Genomic DNA, 27,381 nt, shown 5'->3' with positions numbered 1-27,381 from the left:
GCTGTGAAAGACTTGCACACTGAAAATAACAAAACTGTGCTAAAAAAATTAGAGAATTAAAGAGATATACCATGATTATGGATTGTGTGACTTAATATTCTAAGATACCAGTTATACCAGCCTGGTCTACAGAGTTACTGTGGTCCCTGGCTAAATTCCAGCACAGCTGTTTTCCCTGAAATTGACAAGCAGATTCAAAAATGTATATGGAAGTACCAAAGTCCTAGGATAGGCAAAACACTCTTGACAAAAAAGAACTAAGTAGGAAGACTTACACTATGTGATTTCAAGACATTATGAAGCTATAGTATTCAAGATACTATGGTACCATTACAAAGATAGGCATAGTGATTAGTAGAGCAAAATAGTCTCCAAATAGACCCACACATTTATGTTTAATAATAGTTTACAAAGATTTCAAGTTAATAGGGAAAGAACAACTCTTAAAAAATGATGTGAAATAAATTGGATAACAGTAGTCAAGAAAATAAACCTTGACACTTGCCTCATACCTTATATCAAAATTAATTCAAAATGGAGTATAATCCTAAATGAAGTAGCTAAAAATATGCAACCTCTAAACAAAATGAGAAAACCTTATTGATCTTGATTTGGGCAAAGTTTTTTCACATAGAACAGAAAAAGTATAAAGTGTAAAGAAAAAGCTTAATAGACTTCATCAAGATTTTAAATGTTCACCATTGAAAATCTTTGAAAACATATATCTAACGAAGATCTTGTACGAAGACATCTAAAGAACATGTACAACTTACAATAATAAGAAGACAAGCATCCCAGGAAATACTGGACAAAAGATTTGAGCAGACATTTTACGAGAGGGGGAGAAAGAAATAGCTAATAAGTTTGTGACAAGGTGCTCAACATCACTAGTCATAACTAGTAACTAAGGAAATGCAAATTAAAATTACAATTAGATACTACTGCATAAAAGATTTCTACCAACTGTTGATTAAGATGTGGAGGAACTGAAACTCGTACACACTGTAATTGTGATGTAAATTTATGCAACTGTGTTACAAAAACTTTTAGCAATTTTTTAAAAACTTAAACCCACACCTCCCATACAGCCCAAGAAAGCCACTGCTAGGCGTCATTCAAGAGAAACGAAGCATATGTCCCCACAAAGGTTTATAAGCAAATGTTAGTGCACTTTTATTTATAATGGCCCCAAACTGGAAACAGCTCAAATGTTTATAAATAAAAGAGTAAAGAAATTGTGATATGTTTTTATAATGGAATACTAACCAGCATAGAAAGAAATGAACTATTAATATACACAGCAATGTGGTTGAATTTCAAAATAATGATATTCATGGTTGAATGAAAGAAATCATACCAAATGTAATATATAGTTTGATTAAATTAGCATAACTTTTTAAATAGAATTTAAGTTAATCTGTAGTGATGGAAAGCAGATCAATGGTTGGGTCTAGGATGGGGAGTAGCAGAGAGGGGCAGGAGAAAACTCTTGAGGTCACTGCTATCTCTCTGAACTTGGTCTCATTGATGAATGAATACATATGTCAGGACTCATTAAACATATACTTTATGTATATGAACTTTACTGTATATTCATTTTTTTCACTACAGCTGTTAATTTTCCAAAACCTTATCTATGCTTGCATGTCCTTTGAAAGCCTACTTATTGCTCCAAGAGAATACTTACCCCACATTGAAGACCACTGGGCTAGAGTACTAAAATATAAGATAAAAAGGCAGATATTGGATTTCCTTCTGTGTAGCAGATACCTTCCAGATTTATACAGTTGGCAATGGAGGGTTTTTGAAGGCATGGTAGATTCATTCATCTGAAATAATTGTTGTATTCCTATGAGTTTCCAGGCACTCTACTAGACTCTGACATAACAAAAGAAATAAAGTCCTGCTCTTTTGTTGTCCATATTTTAGTGAGGAGAAAACAATACACAAATATGTTTTATAAAACCATGTTGTTTTAAGAAACAGAGGGGGGAAGTGGGTAAAGAGAATAGAGAACTATAAATGTTACCTTTTCAAATCATTTTTATTGTTTTTTAATGTAAATGCTTCTTTTATTTATTTATTTATTATTGTTGTTCAAGTACAGTTGTCTCCATTTTTCCCCTTCCACCTGCCCTGCACTCCAGCCATCCCCACCTCCAACCCTTGATCCTACCCCTCCTTTGGTTTTGTCCATGTGTCATTTATACATGTTACTGACAGCCCTTTCCCCCTTCCCCCCTTTCCCCCCTTCCCCTCCCCCTCTGGTTACTGTCAGTTTGTTCTTAATTTCAATGTCTCTGGTTATATTTAGCTTGCTTGTTTGTTTTGTTGATTAGGTTCCACTTATACGTGAGATCATATGGTATTTGTCTTTCACTGCCTGGCTTATTTCACTTAGCATAATGCTCTCCAGAGCCATCCAAAGGGCAGGTCTCCTACCATAGAAGTTCACACCACAAACAAATATTACCTTTTTAAAATAGGTCAAGGCAAGCATTTGTGAGGCAGCAACAGTTGAGCAGAAAAATGATTAAAGTAATAAACAGACAGCTGGAGGCAAAGTATTCCAGGTAGAAGGAAGAATAAGTGCAAACCCCTTGAGACAGAAACATGATTTGGATGTTTTTGGAACATTAGGGACGCTTATGTTGCTGAGAAATAGTGACTGTTGAGGAAAATTTTAGGAAATAATGTTAGAGGGATAAGCAGGAAAGAGATTCTGTAGGTTCGGATAAACTTTTCATAAAAAGGAATTGAGTATTTATTCTATTTGAGCGAGGAAGCCATTGGAAGATTGTGAGCACAAATTGCACAAAATTTCATCATGTTACATCAGCGTCACATATGACTCTGTAACAGAGTGCAGCCAAGAGGGGGAGCCCAAATATGGATTGGGAATGGGGCCCAGAACTCAAGGTGTCCAGGAAATATTAGGATGCCCTCGCCCCCCTTCCACAGGTGTGGTTTGGGGGAAGAGACAAATGACAGCTGTTTTGCCTAGCAACAGCTTTGCAACTAACCTCTGGTGTGGTCATTTAACATATCTATAACCTTTAACTGGTTACATAGATATGTTAAATAGCTGTGGCTACCTCTGAGCCAGGGGGAATGGAAGTAACTTCCCCACCAAGACTAACTGGGGATGGGGGGCAGGTCCCCCGAGTTACAAAGCCTGCGTGGGAGCTTGGAGATGATTGGCTCCATGACATGGGGCCACGCCTGCCCAGACTCATGATGGTAGCCCAGTGAAGATGGAAGGATATGGGAGTGGTGGCAAGTGTGGTCAATTGTGGGAGGAGTCGGAAATGGGCCTGCAGAGGAAAATTGGCGCAGGGATTTAAACCCAGACGCAGCAACCCTGTGAGAGAGAATCACTCGGCTTTGCCAGAGTAGGGACTTCCTCGGCCATTGTTCAGGGAGAACTACATGGCTTTGCCAGAGTGGGGACCCCTTCAGCATTAGTAGGGGGAACCACCACCCTGCTTTAGCAGAGATCCCAGCGATACAGCTGATGGTGCTGGGAACCAAGGGAGGCCTATCAGCCAAGACGGATTACTGGGAAGAACTGGGGGCTGCTTGAGCCATGGACTTCTATTTCTTTTCCTGAGATACGGTACCCCAGACTGGGCAAAAGGGGGAAAGAAGGACTGTGTGTGTTTGTGGGTATTTTAAGGGACTTTGGGATTTTGATGAAAACATTAGGTCTCTACTTTAAGTCTGTATAGCATTAAATAAACATTTCCTTTCCTTTTCACGAATCTCTGGCATTGAGAGACGTCTTTCCTCTGGCAGCCAACATAATGAACCTGGGGGGTTCCTTTTGGTAATGTTACAGGGTGCAGCTAAGAGGGGGGACCCCAAATGGGCATTTGAAATGGGGTCCAGAACTTAAGGTGTCCAGGAGATTTTAAAATGTCTCCAAACCCCCCCCCCCCACCCAGGGTGTGGGTTGGGGGAAGGGACAAATGGAGCAGGACCATTGAGAGCTGTTTTGCAGCTAAGCTCTGGCGTGGTCATTTAACATATCTATAGCCTTTGGCTGGTCGCTTAGATATGTTAAATAGCTGTGATCATCTCTGAGCCAGGGGGCGGGGGGCGTGGGGATGGAAGTAACTTCCCCACCAACACGTGACTGGGGGCACATCCCCCCCCCCCCAAGCTACAGCGCCTGCGTGGGAGCTCGGAGAAGATTGGCTCCAGGACATGGGGCCACGCCTGCCCAGACTCAAGATGGCAGCCCAGTAAAGCTGGAAGGGTACGAGTTCCAGCATGTGAAGCCGAGTGTGGGAGGAGTCGGAAATGAGGCTGCAGAGGAAGATTGGCCTCGGGGATTTAAAACCCAGACTTGGCGGCCATTTGGAAAGAGAACCACGCGGCTTTGATGGAGTGGAGACTCCTGCATCCCAGAGAGAACCGTGCTGCTTTAGGAGAGAGAACCACACGGCTTTGGCAGAGTGGGGACTCTCCCATTCCTGCAGCCCTGAGAGGGAGAACTACGAGGCCTGGGCAGAGTGGGGACCCCCACAGCTTTAGAAGGAGAACCACCACCTGGTTTTAGCAGAGATCCAGCGACTCAGCCGAGGGTGCCGGGAACCCAGGGAGGTCTCCCAGTCGAGAAGGAGGACTAAGAACCAGAGGACTGTCTGAGCCATGGACTTCGTTTTCCTTCCCTGAAATACGGTACTCTGGACTGGGCAAAGGGGGAAGGAAGGAAGGACTGTGTCTGTTTGTGGGGTGTTTTGGGGGGACTTTGGGGTTTTTGATAAAGACATTAGGTCACTACTTGAAGTTTGTATAGCATTAAATAAACATTTCCTTTCCTTTTCACAAATCTCTGGCATTGAGAGACATCTTTCCTCTGGCGGCGGACATGACGGACCTGGGGGCCTTTTAAATAATAGTATATCGTCCCAGGCCCCCCCTTGTTCTGTTCTGTAACAGTAATAGTATATTACCTTCAGCCCCCTTTGGCCCCTTTTGTTCTGTAACAACTCTTCAAACAAAATAAATTGGTGATTGTTTTCAATGTTTTTATCACATCCATTAATAATTGGATAGCTGCTTTCTATACACTTATAGACAACTTTCTTACCATTTTTAACAATTTTTCCACCTTAAGTCTTTGCTTTTAACATCACTTCATTACTATAAGTTCTCTTTAAATGGAAATTCTTTTATTTATTTACTTGAAAAAATATTGTGATTTTCGGGGTACCAGGCATTATTGTAGGCAGTTCACTGTGATGTAGCAGTGAATAGATGAAAACCTATTCTTGTTCTTCTGGAACTTACACTGTAGTGTAAATTTACTGTTGCCAGGGCAGGGAAAGCTGGCAGTAAACAAAATGCATGACTGAAATTCATGGTATCGTGGGTTGTGAAAGAAAAATACAGTAGTAAGAAGCTTTATTGAGGGGATGCCATTTAAAATAATGGTCAGAGCAGACCACACAGAGAATCATTTGTGTGGATACCAAAAGATGGTGGTGGCGTGATCTATGCAGATATCTGGAGAAGAACCTTCTGGGAAGAAAGAACAGAAAACACAAAAACTCTGAGTGTACGTCAGAAACTTGCAGGCCTTGAGGCCACTCTTTGGACTTCATGTTGAGGCATGTAGGATACACTGGAGGATTTGAGCAGAGCAGTGTCATAATACAACCCATTTTGACATGAGGATTCTGGCTATTGTGTTTAAATTTACACAGGGGAGTGTGGTTTGTGAAGGGGCAGTGAGTGCAAAGAGGTAAGCTCAGACACAAATAGGAGGGCATTGCAATAATTCAGGACTGGAGTGATAGCCATGGAAGCATAGGAAGCAGTCATATTCTGGATCGATTTTGAACTTTGAGCCTAATATGGTGTGAATAAGCAAGGAGTCGAAAACAATTCCAATATTGTGTGTGTGTGTGTGTGTGTGTGTGTGAGAGAGAGAGACTAGAAATATAAAATTACAATGTACTGAAATGGGAATATAGGAGAAGAGGTTTGGGAAGGAAAGATAAGGAGAATAGCTTGGAAAATGTTGTGTATGAGATGCTTATTGCATGTCTAAAGGAAGATGGTGCTCAGACAATGGGAAAATTCTAGAGCTCCCCAGGAGAGTCCTGGCCAGAGATAAACATTTTGGAGCCTATCAACATATTAGTGGTATACATGAAAATAGATCAGAGCATCAAAGTACAGTGGTGGAATTCTGAATTTGCAATAGAATAAGCAGCACTAACTCATAAAATTGTCTTGTAATAAGTGGGAGTTCAATCCCAAGACACTCCAATTAAGAGGCCAAAGATATAGAAAGGATTTAGTAAGTGAGGTAGAGATGGAGAAGCCAGTGACTTAAGGGGAAAACCACACAGAATGGTGTCCTGGAAAGTATTTCCCCTGGAGGAAGAAATAATCATCTCTGAAAAATGCTGTGAGTAGTTCAAGTCAGCTGAAGACCATTACAGATAGCATTTAGGTAATTTATGACTTAGACAAGAGTTGTTTCAGTGAAGAGCTGGGGGCCACAACTTGATTGAAGCATACTCAAGAAAGAATGTGAAGAAACTAATGGACACAATTATAATGGGTAAGTCTTTAAGAGGGATGTGTTTGTTTCTGCAAAAGATAACAGAGAAACAGGACAATGCTTAGAAAGGAAATGGAATCAAAAGAGGGATTTTTGAAATGGGAGAGTGATAGCATGTTTCCATGCTGATGGGAACATTCCTTTAGAAAGGGCAAGTGGATGCCCTTGGGAACACAGGAGAGGAGGCAACCTGGTGCAAAAGTGGTGGCGGGCCCTGGCTAGAGAATGGGCAGGTCATCCGGGCCCAATGTATGGTGCTGAGCACTAGGTAGATAGATGTGAAAGAAGCTTTTGGAAATGCTGTTCTTCTGGTTTTGTTAGTGAAATAGTCATCAGCTGAAGGTGGAGACAGGAAAGGATGACTTACAATTTGGATGAAAGAGCTGAAGACAAAAAATTGTTGCTCGGAAAGTAAGATGACTTTGATAAGGAAAATGCAACACGATACCTAGCTAGGCAAAGCAGAGGGCCCCTGTGAGCTTCATGATCATAAATTTGAAGTCAACATGGTTGAGGGTTTTTCTTCAATTACATTCATCAGCATGGATGAATGGATAGAATAGTCTAAGAGCTGGATTTAATCGAGGCTCTAGTTTTGTCAAGCAATTATAACAATGCAAGGGTCATATATGACTTGAAAAGTATATGGAAGAAAGTGATTACCATGACCATTAAATAAACCCAGATGTGGAGGGAAATTAGGACACAAAATAAGGAACAGGGAAATCCCTGATAGAATCAGTTAGTAGATTATAGATCCTGGTCCACGGCAGCTTGGTTGTGAGCTGGAAGATAGTGGCAATCTAATCCAAAAGTGATACTATGGAGAAGTGATAGTTTTGGGCATGACAGGTCTAGGATATCTCCACTGGAGTGAGCAGAAGCAAGACTGTTGGAGAAGGTTAAAAAAAACTAAGAAGTGTTGGGAACCGCCCTGCCTGTTTTCAGAAGCTGTAACCCCCCACTAAGGCTGAGGGAATGACCTTGGACCATAAGCCACCAAGGAGACAAAAGCTTATCTCCCTGGCAGGAGTACCACTTCTGCTCCTTTTACTTCACCCTGCCTGGCCCCCAATGCTTGGTCAGTTAGCCAATGATGGGTAAGATTCCCCAAGGGGGGAATGACCTAAGACAGGCACGATCATGTGGGAGGCCCCCAAGGAAGGACTTTGGAGGCTACAGCAAAAGGGGGTGATGGACCCTCGCCCCTCGGCTTTGACATAGCCTGAGTCCTCATTGTCTGCGAGAAAATCTCCCAATCTCTTGGCTGCCTTACTTCCCTTGCTCCACCTAAGCCTGAAACAATGACAGAGGGTGGTGCAGCCCTGTGCTGGAAAGGGCAGATTCCCTGGGCAATCAGGCCAAAGAAAGAATATGTAAAATCCTGTGAAACCTGCTTTGTTTAGAATGCTCTCAATGAAATGATAAGGGTCCAAGCAAGAAGTAAGTTTGTTCCTCAGAGTTTTACAGCTCTTTAGCTGTCTGACCCTGACTCAAAATAGGCCCTCAGAGTTCCTTGTTATCTATTGTTTGATCCTTACTTCCTGGCAATGATTAATGAGCTTTACCTGAATGCTTATGTAAAGGAACCCAATAAAAAGCCTGCTCGGGCTGAAGAACAGGGTGCTCACCCCTGGGAACGGTGGCCATGGCACTCCCCACTAGAGAGAGAGTGGCCGTTTCGTTCCTATGGGGAACCACAGGACTTGGTTGTCTCTGTGCATGTTTTTCTCGTGTCTTGACAAGCCATCTGCAGTGTTCCCAGGTCACTGCCAGTCGGTGGCCAAGTCAAAGAAGGCCCAAAATTATAGGGATTTTCTTCATGATCATTGAAATCAATAATTATTACAGCAGTACTATTTTTAGTAGATTGGCTTTGAACCAAGAGCTAAAACAATCATAGAATAAGTGACTTAAGGATTGGTAGAAAATTCCAGCAGAAGGATAAGTGATAGAATCTTTTGATACAAGATTCAAAACTGTGGATTCTGAGGACAGAGGGTGTGAAAATAGACAGGCAAATTGGAAACCACTCCATCTGGTACAGAGCAATGACGCAGCATGGAGAAGGACCAGGTTCAATTTAGAGCAATTTGGTAAGGCAAAATAAATTCAGAGAAGAGGCTGAAAGTAAAGGTAATTCTACTTGTGATTAGCCATGAGTTTTAAAAAGCTCAAGAAAAAAGATTTTTGTCCATTTGATATAAATCAATTGCTTTAGGTATTTATAATATGCAAATTTCATACAGTGACTCTTATTAGGTATGAGGTATTGAATCTATAATGTACCAGGTACAGTGTAAACCTCTGTACAGACATTATTTAATCCTACCCCAAGTGTTGTCTTCCTACTTTATAGAGGAGGATATTGATGCTCAGAAAGTTTAAATAAGTCCATACTTTTAGCAAGTATCAGAGACAAATTGGCATCAAAATTTGTCAGGATTCAAAGACCATGACATGTCATCAGAACTTTGATGATTATCTCTGAAGTAAATATCACTAGATTTTTAAAGCAAATTTTGCAACTCTGCTGACCCATGGATGTTAGCATAATATTGATTTTGAAAGAACAGCTGCAATGCCTTCCCTCTGACCACCTGTATTCTTTAACAAGTGGCACAAGGACAATCTTTTAACACAGTCATGGCAGAGGATAAGTCAATGCTCTTTGACCTGTGGAAACACTCCAGAATTTCACCAGGTAGCTTTAGTTTCGGGATCAGAAAAGTTCTTAGTTAATTTGTACTATTTACCTTTCTGTGATGTACCTCAGTAGAGTAAAAATTTGGAAAACAATCATTAGCACAGGAACACCTCAACGGTATTCCCACTCTGAATGAAAGGAAAATCCACATAAACAACTGAAAGTGTCCTCTATGTCTGCTACAGTGGTTCTCAAAATTTGGCATTACATAAAAATTAACTGTAGGGCTTATTGAAAAAAAAAAGCGTAAGAAGCGCAATCTTTGCTGAATCAGCATCTCCTGGGTGTGAGGGTGGACTGCCACTGATTCTGATTCCATAGAGGACTATTTGGGAGCGGGGCCCCTAATCTTGCTAACCCCAGGCTTACTGGTACATTTCTCAGTTTCTTTTAATGGGAAATTAAGAATTTCCCGAGCCTTCTCCCTCTCCACATTCTTTGGTTCTTCACATGATTACAACTTTCAAGAATAAACCAGGATAGAACTAATCTATCAAATATTCAATGTATGGAACTTAAATACATATTGCTACAGTTGTATCAAAAATTTTCCCTGGCTCTGGCCAGGTAGCTCAGTTGGTTAAAGCATCATCCAGACACACCAAGGTTGCAGGTTTGATCCCCCAGTCAGAGTACAAGCAAGAATCAACAAATGAATGCGTAAATAAGTGGAACAACAAATCAACATCTCTCTCTCTCTCTACCTCTCTCTGTCTTTAGACAATACAAATAATTTTTTAATTGTCTTTCAGAAGTGATAAGGGGTAACAATGTTTTCATATATACATCCTCAAATTGCTACATGTATATATATACGTATGTACATGTGTATATATATTGTTGTTTCTATATAATAGTTATATATATGATAGCTATTATTTATGTATTCCCTCTGTATAGCTATATATAATAGCTAAATATATATTATAGCAGATATATATATTGGTTCGTGTGAGATTTAAATTAGGATACCTCCAAAATAGAACCTAATGTCTGAGGGATAGAAGTATAGCAGAAAGTCAAAAATATTTGACTTGGTGATTAAATGAATGAAATTTAAGCCCTCCTCAAGAAAACTGTCAATTGGCTCAAGCACCACTTTTCTCTAAAAACGAAGTTAATAGAAGAAAACTATATAAACTTTCTTTCTTCAGGCTTCAATGTAAGGAATCTGTCATGAAAATTAACCTTATAATATTGTCATTTTTTAAAATTCTGTCACTTGAAGACCTATCTTTTAATTAATCGTTGCTTTACTATTTCATAAGAGGCATCCAGCATCTGCCCATATCATGTCAGAGCTGCCTCCGGGATCAAGCCAAAAGTGTACTTTATCCTATGAATACTAAAGTAGCCTGCGGACGTTTTTTTTAAAGGCCTTGAACTGTTTTCTATTTGGAAGGGTTTTAACTACCTTGGATAATCTGTTGTATTTGTTTATTTAAGGGGAAAAAATCTTATGCAGCTAACTTAATTTTTTAGGCAAATATAAGTTATTCTTAGAAACTTAATAATTGAACTTTTACAGAAAAATAGTTTATAAATTCTCACAAGCATAATCTTTAAAATACAGGAGTCTGAAACAGACTCTTAGAATAGCTAGTTAATTTTCTTCTATCTGCCTTGGACAATGACCTGATGGTTAATCATCATTGTACTGATAAAAAAGAAAAGCCAGCTCGCTATTTAAAAACAGACTAACAACAGGTAAAGGGCTGGTCTTCCTGATGCTGCTGTGGGATTCTGAGTTCAGGTAAGAACCTTTAAGATTCTTCCATTTCAGGATTTTTTATGTGAGAACATTCCACAAATTTTGAAGACAAAATATTTTGATGGACATGATAAATGTTATACACTTAATTCCTGTGTCTTCTGCACCCTTATGTTCTAAGCTCTTAAAAGCTATTCAATGTCCCTTCTGGACATAGATGAGACTCTGGCTTGTATACCATTAAAAATACAATCAGACATTTACTATTTAAATGTAAAGTTTAAAAATATGTTCCCAATACTTTCTAGACAACTGAAACTTCAAGGCTGAAAAATGGACCCCTGGTTACTTTCTTAAAATATGTTACAAGGCAATTATTGTCACTAACTACATGAAATGATTAGACACCCCTATTTCTTTGATTCCATCTTTACTGTATAATGTGGGGTGCAGAGTTAGCTGACCAATATCAAATGGAAGGTGTCTCAATGTCGCTTGCTCACCTCTCATTTCCTTCTTTTCAACTCCAGTTTGTCTCAAGGTGAGGGAAAAGAGTTTTCTAGGTAGTTTTATCTCTGAATAAAAGAAAAAATCTGCTCCGCACAGATCCTGATAGAACCAAGGATCTGTAAAGGTTAGTTTCCTTCTCCCATTCAGGGAGGTGGCTGCTCTAAGAAGATAGTTGTTATCACCACAGTGGAGGATGGGGGAAGTCCCCCATGAAAGGGCTAAGAAGTTCGTAAATGCTGTTCCTCTTTCCTCCTCCTCTGTTTCCCAGGTACATGGTACAAATTGAGCCATTTGCTTGCACAGATTTTCCTATTATCCCTCCAACAGTAAATGCTGTACACCGATAAGCAGAGGCTAGTGAGATTCTGCTCACCACTCCACCCCAATCAACCCTGGCAGAACTGGGCAGTTCTGGTCAGGGAGGGGATGCAGTGCTCTGACTAGATGCTTGTGGTACTGTCTTATAAACACAGTGGGTCCCCCAAATGCATGTATATGTCACATGCTTGAAACTCTCAGAAAAAAATATGTCCATAGAAAACTTTGTTAAAATGTCTCCAAGTCAGGCTTCAAGTGCCGCACTGACGTGGAAAGTGTGTTAGAGTCAAGCCTATATTGATAGCCCAACTTTCTCATTGCTTTGAAGTTACTTACTACAGTTTAATTTCTAAGAAATGAGGGTAAAGGTCCCTGCATTTCCCACTTTTTTCTTCTGGATTTTTTTTTCCTCCCAGTATCTAGGAGAGAAAGGGGAAAGTTGTGGAAATGCAGGAAGAGTGATGACTGCACTACAAGGTCTGTTCTCCAGGGAGCAGCCAGCAGTGTGGGAGAGGTGGTTTCAGTTGGGGAAGTGTGTGCCAGCGGTGACTTGAGGGAGCTTCACAACTGAGAGATGAGGAAGAATCTTACAGGCTCAGAAAACATTCAGAGAACTGAGAATGGTCTCTTTTGCAGGGGGGCGGGGGGGGGGGCGGGCGACAGTGGTTCCCTAGGGCTGAAGGGGCTTGTGGGTGGTGCACTTGGGAAATGAGACTAACAAGAGATGAGTTAGGTTAGTGAAGAATCTCAAATTGGAAGCGTGATTTTTATTTTGTATGGTACAAGGAACCTCTGAAAGATTCTGAGCACACCTAAACTATGCATTGGATATTGGAAATGCTGGGAGACAGGATAATCATAATTTGACTAATTGCAAGAAGCAGGGCTAAGCGTGGTGAGATAATAGTGTTCAAGAATATCTGTTCATAAGAACTCATGGACACAGACAACAGTGTGGTGATTGCAGGATGCTGGGGGGGGGGGCGGTGAAGGATGGAGGTGGAAGATGGTATGGGGGGATAAATGGTAACAGAAAAAATACAGTACAAATAATATTAAAAAAATACTGGTTCACTAGCCAAAAAGAATCAACCTCATAGAAACTTGAAGTTTGCAAATTATTCATAGAGATTTATAATGATAGAATACAGTGCTGAGACATTTTCTAACATAGAAATCCTGAGAGAAGATACTGGAAGAGGTATTCATGAATAAAATGACACGAAATTTATTAAAAGGCTGCTTATGACTTTGGGACCACCAAACTATTGATTTTCTCCTCACTTCACTCAGGGAGGGCACAGGCAGAGGCACGTATGGAGCACATGCAAAAAGTGAAATAAAAACCAAGAGTCACTTAGATGTACGTAGGTATGAGTTTCCGCGGTCATGCCTGTGTTATATACATTTAAGTATACAAAAGTGATAATATTTTAGTTATCGTTTCTATATTTACACATTATTCAATACATATACATTTTATGTGTGTGTGTATATATATATATTTGTGGTCTTTATATATTTATAATGTAAGGAATGAATAAATCCTTATTGAAGAAAATAAGCGATGCTCATTATAGCCGATGCTCATTATTTGTGGATTCTGGGACTGCAAATTTGCCAACTCACTAAAATTTATTTTTAACCCCAAAATCAATCCTGCAAAGAGTGGTAAAAATTTGAGTGGTCTAACACACGTGTTCCCAGCCGAGGTCAAACAAGGTGTGGCTCTGCTCTCAGGCTGCAAGCAGGGAGCCTTTCCGTAGCCTACCTAGTGCCATACATTTGTACTTTCGGCTGGTGATTCTGCTGTTGGAACAGCTCCATAGCGCAGTGGCCACGTGTGGCCACTGTTCCGAGGCAAAGAAGGGCATGATGTGCCTGACCAAAAAAATGTTACATACCCTTGCTCAGGCAGCAGCTCCAGAGTGCCGTTGGCCACAAAGTCAACATTAACGGATCAACAAAGTAAATGCAATCAGGTATCTTTAAACAGAAGCACATGTGAGACGAGGTTATATATTGATCGGTTGATGAAAATGCGTTGACACTGGAACGTGGCCCTGCCTTGCCCTTCCGAGCAACGCTCAGCGTTTGCTAATTCAGTGCTTGCAGCAACTGTTAGAACAGGACCACCGCAAGCAATGAGAATCAACTTTACACAGAACAGGTTTTAATACACTGTTTCATTAAGGCCCTATCAATAATCACGTATCTGTGCTTATGTGTGTTACTACATAGAATAGTTATTTTAGATACATACATGTGTATTATATACACATATATAAACAGGATTCCTTTTTCTAAACCTCTGTGAAGAACTCACTAATCCATATAAAAGAGCAAATCTAAGCAAGTTGACTCATTTTACCAGTTTTTATATTAGTGGATTAATCACTCTTAAAATTCTAATTCCTCTTACACTTTGACTTCAAAACTCCTGTCAGGCTTTATCCCACAGCTACGATTGCACATAAATAAAATGGCATATTAGTAAAGTTTTCTAATGTGAAATAATTAGGTACAACCTAAATAAATATTTATTAACATGCAACTAGCTAGTTATACCATAGACAATGCGATAACCTGTAACCATAAGAAAACTGAGGAGGCCATTTGTTAATATAAAATGAAGTATATGAAACAGGGTAAAAGGTAGAGAACAGTGTTAATGGCATGCTGCTGTAGAGTTAAAAAAGAAAGAAAATATTATTTGTTTAATTTTAGAAATATATTTCCAGGTAAGACTCACTAAAAGCTGATAATATTAGTCCTCAGAAAGAGAAATCAGATGCTGGGGGAATGTGGGTTAGAGGAAGAAGTTTTAATATATGCATACGTCTTTTTGATCTTTTGTACTTTCAACTATAGTCCTAAGTAGTCTTTTCAAAAATAAATTAACAAAGTTAAAATAAGGTAGGATTGTGATGGCAGTAATCTCAAGTATGGCCAGAGACTGTCTGAGAATTCCTTACACTATACTGTTTTGTTTTGTTTTGTTTTGTTTTAACAAATCCAAGCTCTAGCAATTCTCCAAGCCCAGCTCCAGAGGTACGCCTCCAGGAAACCTTACAATTGGTCATAATTGGTCACAACTACAATTGGTCACATTATGTTCCCACCCATTCTGACCCTGTCCCATGTGCAAGGTGCTGCCTGATGCTTTGTAAAGTTATGAAGATAAATTAAATACATACTTGCCTTCCTAAATCTTATAATGTAGATATATAAAAAATATATTTTAATGTTATTTCTCTATTTTAAAAATTTTGCTCGCCTAACCTACTGTGGGATTGTATGTTATTTATTTGTTGTTTCCATTTTATTTCCATATGTTTCTCTTTTAAACTGAAATATAATCTCCCTGAAGCTTGGGCTCTGGGTGTTTTCTATGTGTGTCAGGCATTTACTCGGCCCCGTGCTCAGGACACAGTTGCCTCTCAAGGAATATTAGTGGGCTCCTGGATTGATTGATGTTGATCTTGTGGCTTTTCTCATTTCCGAATTGTATATTGTCAAAGTGAAATATGCTACATTTTTTTCTCCCTAAATAGGTCATCATTTTGAACAAAACATCTGCAACAACTGAAAATAGTCACATGACATGAATAGTTCAATGATGGACCCAAATCAGCCTTTGAATAAGGCGGCAAAGGCACCGCCATCCAGGAAAAGGAGGAGGAGATGCTGGGACAGCTTCAAGGTGAAATGGCTTTCATGTTTTCCAGCCAAAGTCAGTGAAGGGAAGGATTTTCTTCCTTAAAGGAAAAGCAACCAGTTTTTTTAAAAAGGCCATTAAATTCAAATTAGAGTTTTTAACTGAAGCATACATTGAAATATTAACAGATCCATTTAAATCAAGATCCATATATTGATTTAAATCAATGTGAAATCTTAAAAAGGTATATTTTTGGTGATATTTCTGATGGCTAAGAGTTTATTAATGTTAAATATTTAGAAATAATTTCATGTATTCTCTTTGGTTCTTACTGGACCAAAGATGTTTATAAATGTGATTAAAATAAGAGAAGTTGTTGTAGAATGGATAATATGTAAAAATAGTCTTAGAATTGACTTGTAAACACAGAATATTCATCAGTCTTGTGAATCACTCTTGACCTATTTAATTTTCTTGAGAAAAGCATTGTTTATTTTAATAATTTAAATATTTTCTGATGGAAAAGAGATCTGCAATAACAATCAAAGAAATCCCTGGCCCAGAGACCTAGTTGCTGACTTAGAAAAGCCATTTAATTTTTCTATATGCAAGTTTATAAAAGTAATAATCATTTCTCTTGCTTTTTTCACAAAACTGTGAGACACTAAATTTTATAGACTATATCAGGAATTTTCACAGACACAAAAGAATACTCCTAGAATATAGTGTTGAAGACACCAAGGCAAGAAAATTTGAACTTTGCCTCAAATCATCTTGCTTGGACATCAGAAACCCTTGAACCCAAATCAGAAAGCCTTTAAAACCACTTAGGGAAATCTTAAGGAAATAAAAAATCATGACCACAAAAAAGCCTGATTTTTGCTCATGTTTTTGGAATTTGCCTCAAATTTGTTCTCTTATCTAGCTAAATAAAAAGACCGTAGAGATCAGTCTCAATTGCAGCAATATTATACAAGGTCCCTTTCAACTTTGTACAGGGAACATAAATTCTGTTTGTTTTTAGAGATTACTGGTAAACTCTGTTCTGATGAAATATTTGAATAACACTTAAGCAGACTGGCAATCACAGTGAAAAGGTATTGGTAAAATGCAACTGTGTTACATTCTATTGTTTGTGGATGATATTGTATGATGGATTATTTCTGTTTTTAAACATTGAGTGTTACAGAGATTTTATTTGTGGGTGCACAGCGAGGCGACAGCAAACTGGCTGAGGCAAATGAACAGAGTGGTCCCTTGTAGTGTATTTAGAGAAAAGTTAGAAATTAGCAGTATGTATAAAGTTTGTTAATTGAAGGCCAATAATGAAAGATTAGGGGAGTAATAATAATAATAGCTAAAATGTATGGAACACTTACTATATGCCACACACTCTCCTAGTGTTTTACTTGTATTTACTTCTTAGATTTTTACCATAATTTCTTACCACAATTCTGTCAGCTAGATGTTATTACCTCCCTTTTATAGATGAAAAAAACTTGGATGCAGAGAAGGCAAATGACTTCCTCAAGGTCCCCAAGTTCATAACATTAGTGCCCTCAAGAGGTTCTGGTAAGCAGGGATTTGTAAGTAGACTATTCAATGGTCTTCCTCATTCTATACTAGTGGTCAGTCAAGTATTTCTCATGGACACACTTGTTACTGACATGCACAGACAGACTCGGTGGGTTCAGGCTGTAGGTGCAACTATATAAAAGAGACTTCTAAATAACACAAGTATTGTTTGATTCTTTCTTACCCTCTTTCCCTCATTTTTTGAACCCAACAAACTAAATTAGAGACACCCTACCAGAAGATCTTTCATCTTTGTACTTGTCATTTCTGCACTTCAGATTTCTGGAACCTCTATGTTGTAGTGAAAATTCTTTAACAAGACAAAAATAATGCACCATCATCCAAAAATAAAGATAATAGGGCAAAAGTAAAAAGTTCCCCCTTTCTGCCTTTATTCCCACTCCCCCTGCAGAAGTAGTCAGAATGATTACCTCCTATTAACCAACAGTTTTTATGTTTCATAGTTTTCCTCTGGTTTGCCTTCCTCCAGCCATATCAGCCTGTTCACTGTTTCTCAAAAATGCCAAGCATGCTTCTTACTTGGAGAAATGTGTACCTGCTGTTTCCTCTTCTGAAATATTCTACTTTCAGATATCTTGCTCTTCCATCTCATTCAGATCTCTGTTTAAACACTACCTCATGCCTGACCATGCCATATAAAACAGCTTCCCCTGCCCTGGCTTCTGTGCCTCAGTGGACTGAACATCGGCCTGTGAACCAAAGCATCGCTGGTTTGATTCCCAGTCAGGGCTCTTGCCGGGGTTGTGAGCCAGGCCCCCAGTAGGGGGAGTGGAAGAGGCAACCACACATTGATGTTTCTCTCCCTCTCACACTTTCCCCACTCTCTAAAAATAAATAAATAAAATCTTTTAAAAAGAAAAGTCTTCTCTCTTGCTGAGGATTGAGACTTCATTATTTTTTTTAAAAAATAGCATTTCCTGTCCATGACTTTTTAATCAAATCGATTTTATAGCACTTACCACCACTGGTACACCAACACACACATGCCTGTGTGTGTGGTGTGTGTGTGTGTACCCTTCATGGCTTAAAACACAAACTTATTACAGTTCTGTTAGAGTTCTAAAGTTAAGAAATCTGAAATGGGACTTGCTGGACTAAAATCAAGGAGTTGGTGGGCTGTGTGTGCCTTCCAGGATGCCCTCTTAGAGACAATCTATGTCTCTGCCTTTTGCAACTTCTAGAGGCTGCCGGAAGCTCTTGACTCAGCCCTCTTCCATATTCAAAACCATTGGTCAATCAAGTGTTTCTCACATTAACACTGACCCTTCTGCCTCCCTCTTACATGTTTGAAAAACTCTTGTGATTACATTCGGTCAACAAGGATAATTTAGTATAACCTCTTTGAAGTCATATCCCTTTGCATGCTACCTAATATATTCATAGGTAGGCAGAATACTGGCCCTAATCTCCCAAACCTTTGTGAATGTATACATGCTTACTTATAAAAATGTTTACTCATACAGAAGTAGTTAGTGTATTTTTAATGCTATTTATGTTATTACGTGAATATACAATAATTTATTTCTCTATGGGCAGGTTGTTTTCAGGGATTTTATGTTATAAATAATGTTAGTATGAATATTCTCATGCACATCTCCTGGTATACCCAGAGTTTTTCTTGCCAATATCTTTGACTTAAATTGCTAGAACATAGAGTATATAAATATTCAATTTTACAAGATAATGACAAATTGTTATTTAAGTGGTCACACTACTTTCTGTGATCACCAGGAACTTATAAGAGAAAGTCAGGATACACATTCTCTCCATTACTTGGCATCATTAGACTTCTCGATTTTTCCCATGTAAATGACTATTTTAGTAATTTCCTTTCAGATAATGTGTTGTTAATGCATAGAAATGCAACTGATTTGTATAGAAATGCAACTTTCTGAATGTTGATTTTGCATTCTGCATCTTTACTGAATTAATTTATTAGTTCTTTGTGGAGTCTTTAGAATTTTCTGTATATGAGACCATGTCATCTGGAAAGAAGGACAGTTTTACTTCTTCCTTTATAAACTGTATACAGTTTATTTACTTTTCTTGTCTAGTTACTCTGGCTAGAACTTGCAGCACTAACTGTACTGAGTAGAAGAGGAGAGAGTTAGCGGACTTGCCTTCTCCCTGAGCTTAGAGGAAAAGCTCTCAGTACTTCACCACTGTGTCAACTGCGGGCTTTTCATATATGGCCTTTGTTATGTTGAGGTACTTCCTTCTATTCCTAATTTGTTGACTGATTTTATCATCAAAAAGTGTTGAATTCTATCACATGCTTTTTCCGCATCTGTTGATATGAGCATGTGGTTTCGTCTTTCATTTTGATCATGTGATGGGTTCCACTAACCAGGAACCCATCTGGTTAGTGGACTTTCCAATGTTGCACCAGGTGTGCATATCTGGTATAAATTCCACCTGGTCGAGTGTATGATCCCTTTGGTGTGGTTGGGTTCTGTCTGCTAGGATTTTGTTGAGGATTTTTCCATCAATATTCATCAGGGATATTGATCTGTAGTTTTCTTGTAATGTCTTTATCTGGCTTTGATGTCAAGGTAATGTGGCCTGGTAAGATGAATTCTGAAGTGTTTTCTCCTCATTCATCCTTTGGAGGAGTCTGAGAAAGATTAGCATTCATTTTCCTTTCCTGAGGGTTTGATAGAATTTCCAGTAAAGCCATCTGGTCCTGGGCTTTCTTTGTTGCAAGTTTCTTGATTATTGCTTCAATCTTCTCATTAGATATACATCTATTTAGGTTTTTGATTTCTTCATGATTCAGTCTTGGTAGGCTGTATGTTTCTACTAATTTATTCATTTCTTAAGATTGCCCAATTTGTTGGTATATAATTGTTCATAGTAGTCTCATAATTTATTTTATCTCTGTGATATCATTTGTAATGTTTCCTCTTTTATTTATAATGCTAGCTATTTGAATCTTCTCTTTTAGTTAATCTAGTAAGAGTCAATTTTATTGATCTCTTCAAAATCAATTCTTAGTTTCCTTAATTGTTTCTATTAACTTTTTCATTTATCTCTAATCTTTATTATTTCCTTCTGATAACTTTGGGTTTAGTTTGTTCTTCTTTTTCTGGGTCCTTGAAGTGCAAGTTCAGGTTGTTGATTTGAGATCTTTATTGTTGATACAATCATTAGTTCCTATAAACTTTCCCCTTAACGCTGCTTTCATCCATCCTATGTGGTTTGATATGTTGTATTTTCAGTTCCATTTGTCTTCAAATATTTTCTAATTTTCTTCATAATTCTTTTTTTGATCCATAGTTTGTTTAAGAGCATGTTGTTGATTTCCACATATTTGTAGGTTTTCCTGTGTTCCTCCTGCTATTGATTTCTACTTTCACTCCGTTATGGTCAGAAAAGAGATATTACATGATTTCAATCTTATTATATTTGGTAAGATTGTTTAGTGGCCTAACACATAGTCTATCTTGGAGAATGTTTCATTCGTACTTGAGAAAAATGTATATTCTTCTGTTGTTGGGTGGAGTGTTCTGTATATACCTAACTGCTGTTAAGTCCAGTGATTCCTTATTGATTTTCTGACTGGTTGTTCATATTGAAAGCATAGTATGAATCTCTTACTCTTATTGTGTTTCTCTCAATATTTGACATATTTGGGTGTTCTAATGTTAGATGCATGTATATTTATAATTATATATTCCTAATGAACTGACTCTATCATTATGTAATTTCCTTTTTTTCCTTCTGACAGTTTTTGTCTTAAAGCCTATTTTGTCTTATATAATCATGGCTACCACTGATCTCGTTAGGTTCTTGTTTGCATGGAATATCTTTTTCTACCTGTTTGGGCAGCTATAACAAAAATATCATGGGCTGGGTAGCTTAAACAACAAATATTTATTTCTCACAGTTCTGGAGGCTAGAAAATATACACTCAAGGTGCTGGCAGAATAGGTATCTGGTGATGGTCCACTTCTTGGTTCATGAATGGCTGTCTTCTCATTGTGTCTTTATGTGTTGAGCAAGGCATGAGAGTTCTCTGGATTTCTTTTATAAGGGCTCTGATCCCATGTATGTGAGTTCTGTACAAGGTGAGGCAAAAGTAGGTTTATAGTTGTGAGATGCAAAACACAGTTTATTCCTGTACTATTATTTATTAATTATTGTATTATTTTCCATATGGACAACTATAAAACCACATTTGTTCCACCCTATATTTCCTTTACTGGGAAATTTTATAATTTGGTATTTGTTTTGTTAATCATCCATTCACTTTAACTTGTAGGATTCCCATCAGTGTTTCTTGTAGGGCAGATCTACTGGTGATGAATTCCCTTAGCATTTCTTATCCAGGAAAGCCTGGATTTCTCCTCTGTTGCTTAAGGACAGTTTTGCTGGATATAATATTCTTAGTTAGCAGTCTTCTTTCTTGAGTACTTTGCATATTTCATCCCACTCCCTTTTAGCCTGCAAGGTTTTTGCTGAGAAATCTGATGATAATCTAATGGGATTTCCCTTGTGAGGAGTCAGTTTTCTGTTACTGCTCCCAAGACTTTGTCTTCGTCTGTGACTCTCAACAGCTTTATTATGATGTGTCTTGAAGTCTCATTACCTGTATCCTGGAGAGAGTTGTTTCAACTTACTGAATTTGTAGGTAAATTTCTCCTCAGGTTTGGGGGAAGTTTTACTGTTACTACATCTTCAAATAATTTCTCTGCCCCTTCCTCTCTTTCTTCTGCTGGTTCCCTCCTAATGCATGTGCCTTTCCGCTTGAGGGTGTCCCATGAGTCTGCTCAGCCCCCTGACTGAGTCTCTGAGTTTTTTAACTCATTTTTCTGTCTGGTCAAATTTACTATTCAGTGAAGTTTTCAATTCAAGTAATGTGTTTCTCAGTTCCATAATTTCTCTGTGGTCCATCTTCATAGTTTCTATTTCTTTGTTAATATTCTTATTTTGTTTTTGCATAATTTAAAAAATATATTTTTCAATTAGGTATACATCTGTACTGCCTTTAATTCTCTAAACATACTTATGATGGTAAATTTGAACTCTTTATGACAATTCATACATCTTTGTTTCTCTAAGGGAAATTTCTGAGATTTAACATGTTTCTTTAAACGTGTTTTGGTTCCCTTTTTCTTGTTATGTCTTGTTACTTTTTGTTGGAATTTTGGCAATTGATTAACCAACCAACTCTTTCAGAATTTGTTGTCTGGTTTTCTATAGAGATGATTTTTCACTACTTAGTCACGCAATTCTGGAGACCTCCCAAGCTTTTTCTATGTGTAGGTCTTCTTTGAGTTATTTGAAGAGATTTGCTGGTTTTCACTTAGAAGCTTCCCCTGGTGTCTTGTCTAAGATACTACAGCCTCGCTGGTATTATAGTTAAATCACAATACTGGCGCTCCATCTAGTGTCAACCTTTGGTACTGCAGGTTCTCCTGAGTGATTTTTTTATTGTTTGAAACCCTCAACCTAGAAGAAACTCACTCCTCTCAGTGCTAGGATACATTAGTTCCTCAGCTAAACCCCTTCCAGTCAGGACGTTGGACATAAGTTCTACTGTTTTTTGTTTTTTGTTTTTTTCTCTCTGCAGGGAAAACACAGGAGTTGGAAATGTTGTCCCAATTGTACCAACCCTGCTTGCGCTTGCGGGGCAGAATGCTCTGGTCGGAGAGTTGAGAGGTCACAAATTTTCCTCCTGGGCTTTCATACAATTGGCTTCACACTGGCTACGATGCAGAAATATTTTAACTGATTTATGCATTTCTCACAGAGGCATTTGTTCGGTTTGTTGTTTTTAAACCCATGTCTCCTTGGGGGAAGAAGGGTGAGGGCTTTTGATTCTGCCATTTTGCTGACCTCACTCCCATACCTACAGGGTGGGGAAAAGCAGGTTTACACTTGTTTGTCTGGAGACAATACAGTGATTAATAAATGCTAATTCAAGAACAAACTCTGTGTTTCACGTACTCACAACAGTAAACCTACCTTTGCCCCACCATATGTTTTCTTTTCTTTTTCTGGCACCAATAACATGATTTTTGAAATGATTAGAACCCAAACATTTTTCATTTTTGTTCTATGGTGTAAGGTTGTATATAATTCTATGATTGTCAGAATTGACTTCCCTTGAAAATCTTCATAATTTTTGTTTCACTTCATTGGAAAAATTTAACGTTCTCCTATGTGTTTTTTTCCTTCCTCGTACCTGCATAGTTAAATTTGTTTGGATATCTTTCTACTTTTGTATTTCATTCTTTGATAACTGTTTGTCTAAGTCAGCATGGCCTTCTATTAAAAAAAGGAAAAAAACAATACCAGAGACTCAGTGGCTTAAACAAGTTAAATTTATTTCTCACAGTTCTGGGGATTGGAAGCCTGAGATCAGGGTGCAGACATGGTTGGGTTCCAGTGAGAGCCCTCTTTTTGTTTTCAGATAGTTATGTTTTTTCCTTGGTCTTCACATGGCAGAGAGAGAGAGAAAAGCCAGCTCTATGAAGGCTCCATGAACTGGGTGGGGAAGGCCCATGTGCAGTTCATAACAAGCTTAGATTTTCATACTAGAAGCAAAAGAAATTTACTTACAGATATGAATGTGGACTGTCAAAAGGATGTCAATAAATTTTGTTAAAGTGAAATTGAAAATACAATACCTGTAATCACTGATGTTAAACTCTGTTTTAGAACATTGAATATATTGCTTTGTTTTCTTCTTAATTTGGATTGCTCCAATAATAGTGATGTTTCATAAATGAAAAGATTTCTGTGTGCCAGCTGGCTTGCTATGTTTGAGAATATCTAGCCATTGTCGTCAAAGTTAGCCCACACTATTCACTTGGAAATAAATAATAGCTTATCTCATGGCCATCTCAGACATTATCTAGTTTTTTCATACATCAGCTAATAACACCAATTAGAAATATGATCTGTACTGCTCTATTAATCTGATGTAATCACGTTAGAAAATGGTGCTTTATCACCATAGCGACGCCAACATTCAAAGGGCTAAGAAGTGCCAAATGGTGCAGAAGAAAGGTAGGTAGATATGATAAAATCATATTTTAAGTAAAGAAGAAAAGCTACTTTAATTCTATGAGTATATAAATATGTATTTCTGTGACTAAGCACTTTCCCTTTTCCTGCTCTCTCTTAGACTTTCTTAGCAGCCCTCTCACTCAGCTTTATCGCTAAGGCAATGGGCGGCATGATCATGAAAAGTTCCATCACCCAAATAGAAAGGAGATTCGACTTATCATCCTCTGTTGTTGGCATAATTGATGGAAGCTTTGAAATTGGTAATTTTTATTTCTCTTTTGATTACTACTTGGTAACCAGATTTGCAGAGGTAAAAACTATTCATACACTCTCTACACCACTGGTTCTCAACCAGAGATGAATTTGCCCCCCACCCCAGGGTCTGTTTGGCGATATCTGAAGGCCCTTCCCCTTGTCTTGACTGAGAGAAGGGGGTTTGCCGATGCGTTTCGCAGTAGAGGCCAAGGATGCTGCTGAACATCCCACAATGCACAGGACCGTCCACACAACAAAGAATTATCCATCCCAAAACATCCCTAGAGCCAATGATGAAACACCCTGGTCTACACAATCTCATTACTTGCAAACAAATAGTTTTCAGGGCTTTACCTGCCCTCTCTCAAGATTCCCTAAGGCAAAAAAAAAAAAAAAGTTTCAAAAAAAGGTTGGAGAGAGGATTCTGATTCTGATGATTTGAGGAAGGAGAAACAGCTTTAGAGCAACCTGTGTTAAGTTTCTACTGTTTAACTGGATATAAAATTTGGAGTTAAAACTCTTTTTCTTTAGGACCTCAAATGTGTTGCTTTGTTGTCTCCATTTTGACTTGGATATCTCTCATAATGGTGAGGTTTTGTAAGATTGTCCAACATTATTTTCTCTTATAAATTGGTAGCTCATTACCTCTGTCCATTTTTTCTCTTTTTTCACTGTTTAATAACTGAAAAGGACTCAAAAATTATGTCTGTTGTATAGAGTACAAATATTTTCTACAATGTGTTACTTATCTTTTAATTTTATTTAAAATATATTTAGATATTGGGTATTTAAAAAATTATCGTGTAAAGGAAGGCCATCTATGTTTCTGTTGTGATTCTGACTTTTCATGATTCAAAAGATTTTATACCCTAAAGTACCCTTCACTTTTTCACCTCCCTGCTTTAATGAAGCCATTTAGAATTTTAATATTAATCTGTTATTAGCTTTAAATTTTAATTTATTGTATGTCTCTTTTTATTGAGAAATTTATTCTCAATATTTTTGCTAAAATTTGTTTCTTTGCTTACCACTGTTCCCTGGTTTTCATGACTTAAATTTTACATTTATTTTTTCTGAAGATTATTTTTGCATAGTTGTTTTTTTTTTTCCAGAAATAAACACATGAAGTTTTCTGGGCATTTTGCTTATTAGAAAGTGTATTTACTTCAGTCTCATATTCAAGTGATAATGTCTGAGTGTGATTAAAAGTGAAAAATCTTTTTTCTCAGAACATTTAAAACATTTGTCTACTGTAACACCTAATGTTGCACAAGAAAAATCATTACCAGTATCATTGTCACTCACTGAGAGATACCTACTCTTTATCCATGAGTTTCAGAAATTTTACCATGTACCCAGGAATATTGCTTTTATATTATTTGTGGTGGAGAAATGTAGAAATTGTCATCTGAATACTTAAGCCTTCCTTTAGCTCAGGAATTTATTTTATATTTTTACATTTATTTCTTTCCATTTATTTTCTTCTTAAATGTATATAAGATGAATATTAAATTTTCAGTCTGCTTTTCAAGTTATTCTTTATAAAATTGTATCTTTTTATCTTTATGTTTAACAATATTTTTTGATGCTATCTCTCATCATACCAGGTCCCAACATGTACATTTTTATAATACTTTTAATGTAAATACTTTACTATTCTTTTATTATCTGCCAGTTCATTCTGGTGCTCTTGTTTCATGCTGTCTTTTCCATCATTCAGTAATTCTTGATTGTTGTTTGTTATTATACATGTGTGATCAGAATTGGTCGTGACTCCCTTCCCTTGGAATGCTCTTCTCACCCTTTTTAATGTAAATAATCCATACCCAACATTAAATCTCAAGTGGCCTCTCCTCCAGAAAACTTCCAAAACCCTTACTTAACTTCAGCTCCCCCTTTCTGTGGTATAACAGCTCCTCTATTTGTGTATTTTTATTACTTCTATCTAAGTACATTGAGGACAGATACCAGGGTTTATTCTTTTTTTTATATTTCTGGATCCTAACACCGTGGCAGGTACTTAACTGGAGTTTAAAGAATGCTAGAGTGAATGCATAGATGCATGAATAAAGACCTTTCTCTCAGGTCAGAGATTTTCTCCATTTTTCTTCATCCTAATACTATCCAGTTAACTCCAAATTCTTCAGTAAAGTTCTACTTCACTAATATTGCCAAGTAAGTCAAGTGCTTTCTTTTGTATTTGAAACCTATACTATTTACTATTAATATCATAAAACTTTACAGTGAGTGGTTTAATGTGAGTTTCATTTTCTCAATAAATTGCACAACCTTTGAGGGAAAGTACCATGTCCTGTGCTCTGTTTGTATTCATTCCAGGGCCTTCTATTCTACTGAACACAAAGTTGGACTCAGGATTTGCTAGAGTGAATCATATTAAAATAATTTTGGCCTCTTTCTAGGAAATTTGCTTGTGATTTTATTTGTGAGCTACTTTGGATCCAAACTACACAGACCAAGGATAATTGGAATCGGTTGCCTCATTATGGGTATTGGAAGTATTGTGACTGCTTTACCACATTTCTTCATGGGCCAGTAAGTGTTAAACGGCTCTGTGCCATTAACTGCCCTTTACTTGTAAGTTAATAATAAAATTTCATTGTATCCTTTTAAATAAGCAGTCATCTTTTGGAAGAATACCCACAAAGTATATGTAGAAATAAAGTTTACTTTTTAATGTTATAATAACTCATTAGTGTTACTTTCACTAATAATAATTCATTGTTATTGTCATTATTATTTAATGTAATAATAACTGCTCTATCCACGTAGCTTTGACTAAATCTGAAATATGAATAGCATTGATTAAGTTATACAGTGTCATCAGAAATAAAAAAAATCTCTATGCCTTTTTATAGTCATACTTTATAGAAGTATAACATATATATTTCATGGCTTTACCTATGTATTTATTATGTTGTATATTTAATAAACTTCCTCACTCAACCTACTACCATATGGGTGTTCCCATTACCACATCCATTGAGAGAGTCCTTCCTGAGGTGACTGTTGAGTTA

The 27,381-nt window shown here is 37.6% G+C and overlaps 1 protein-coding gene across 1 annotated transcript in view; it reads left to right on the top strand.

The window, feature by feature from the left end:
* Nucleotides 1-10,888: 10,888 nt before the first annotated feature.
* Nucleotides 10,889-27,381, top strand: part of LOC123812776 (solute carrier organic anion transporter family member 1B3-like) — a 43,628-nt gene continuing 27,135 nt past the window's right edge. The window contains 4 exon segments of the mRNA XM_045829641.1: nucleotides 10,889-11,037; nucleotides 15,378-15,526; nucleotides 24,210-24,351; nucleotides 26,767-26,899. Coding sequence (XP_045685597.1) covers nucleotides 15,428-15,526; nucleotides 24,210-24,351; nucleotides 26,767-26,899 — 374 coding nt within the window. The 5' untranslated portion in view covers nucleotides 10,889-11,037; nucleotides 15,378-15,427.

The sequence above is a fragment of the Phyllostomus hastatus genome, unplaced genomic scaffold (assembly GCF_019186645.2).
Source record: "Phyllostomus hastatus isolate PE091 unplaced genomic scaffold, TTU_PhHast_1.1 phas_scaffold_93, whole genome shotgun sequence".
Lineage (NCBI taxonomy): Eukaryota > Metazoa > Chordata > Mammalia > Chiroptera > Phyllostomidae > Phyllostomus > Phyllostomus hastatus.
Note: the sequence above shows the minus strand (reverse complement) of the source record. Positions and strands in the feature narration are given on the sequence as shown.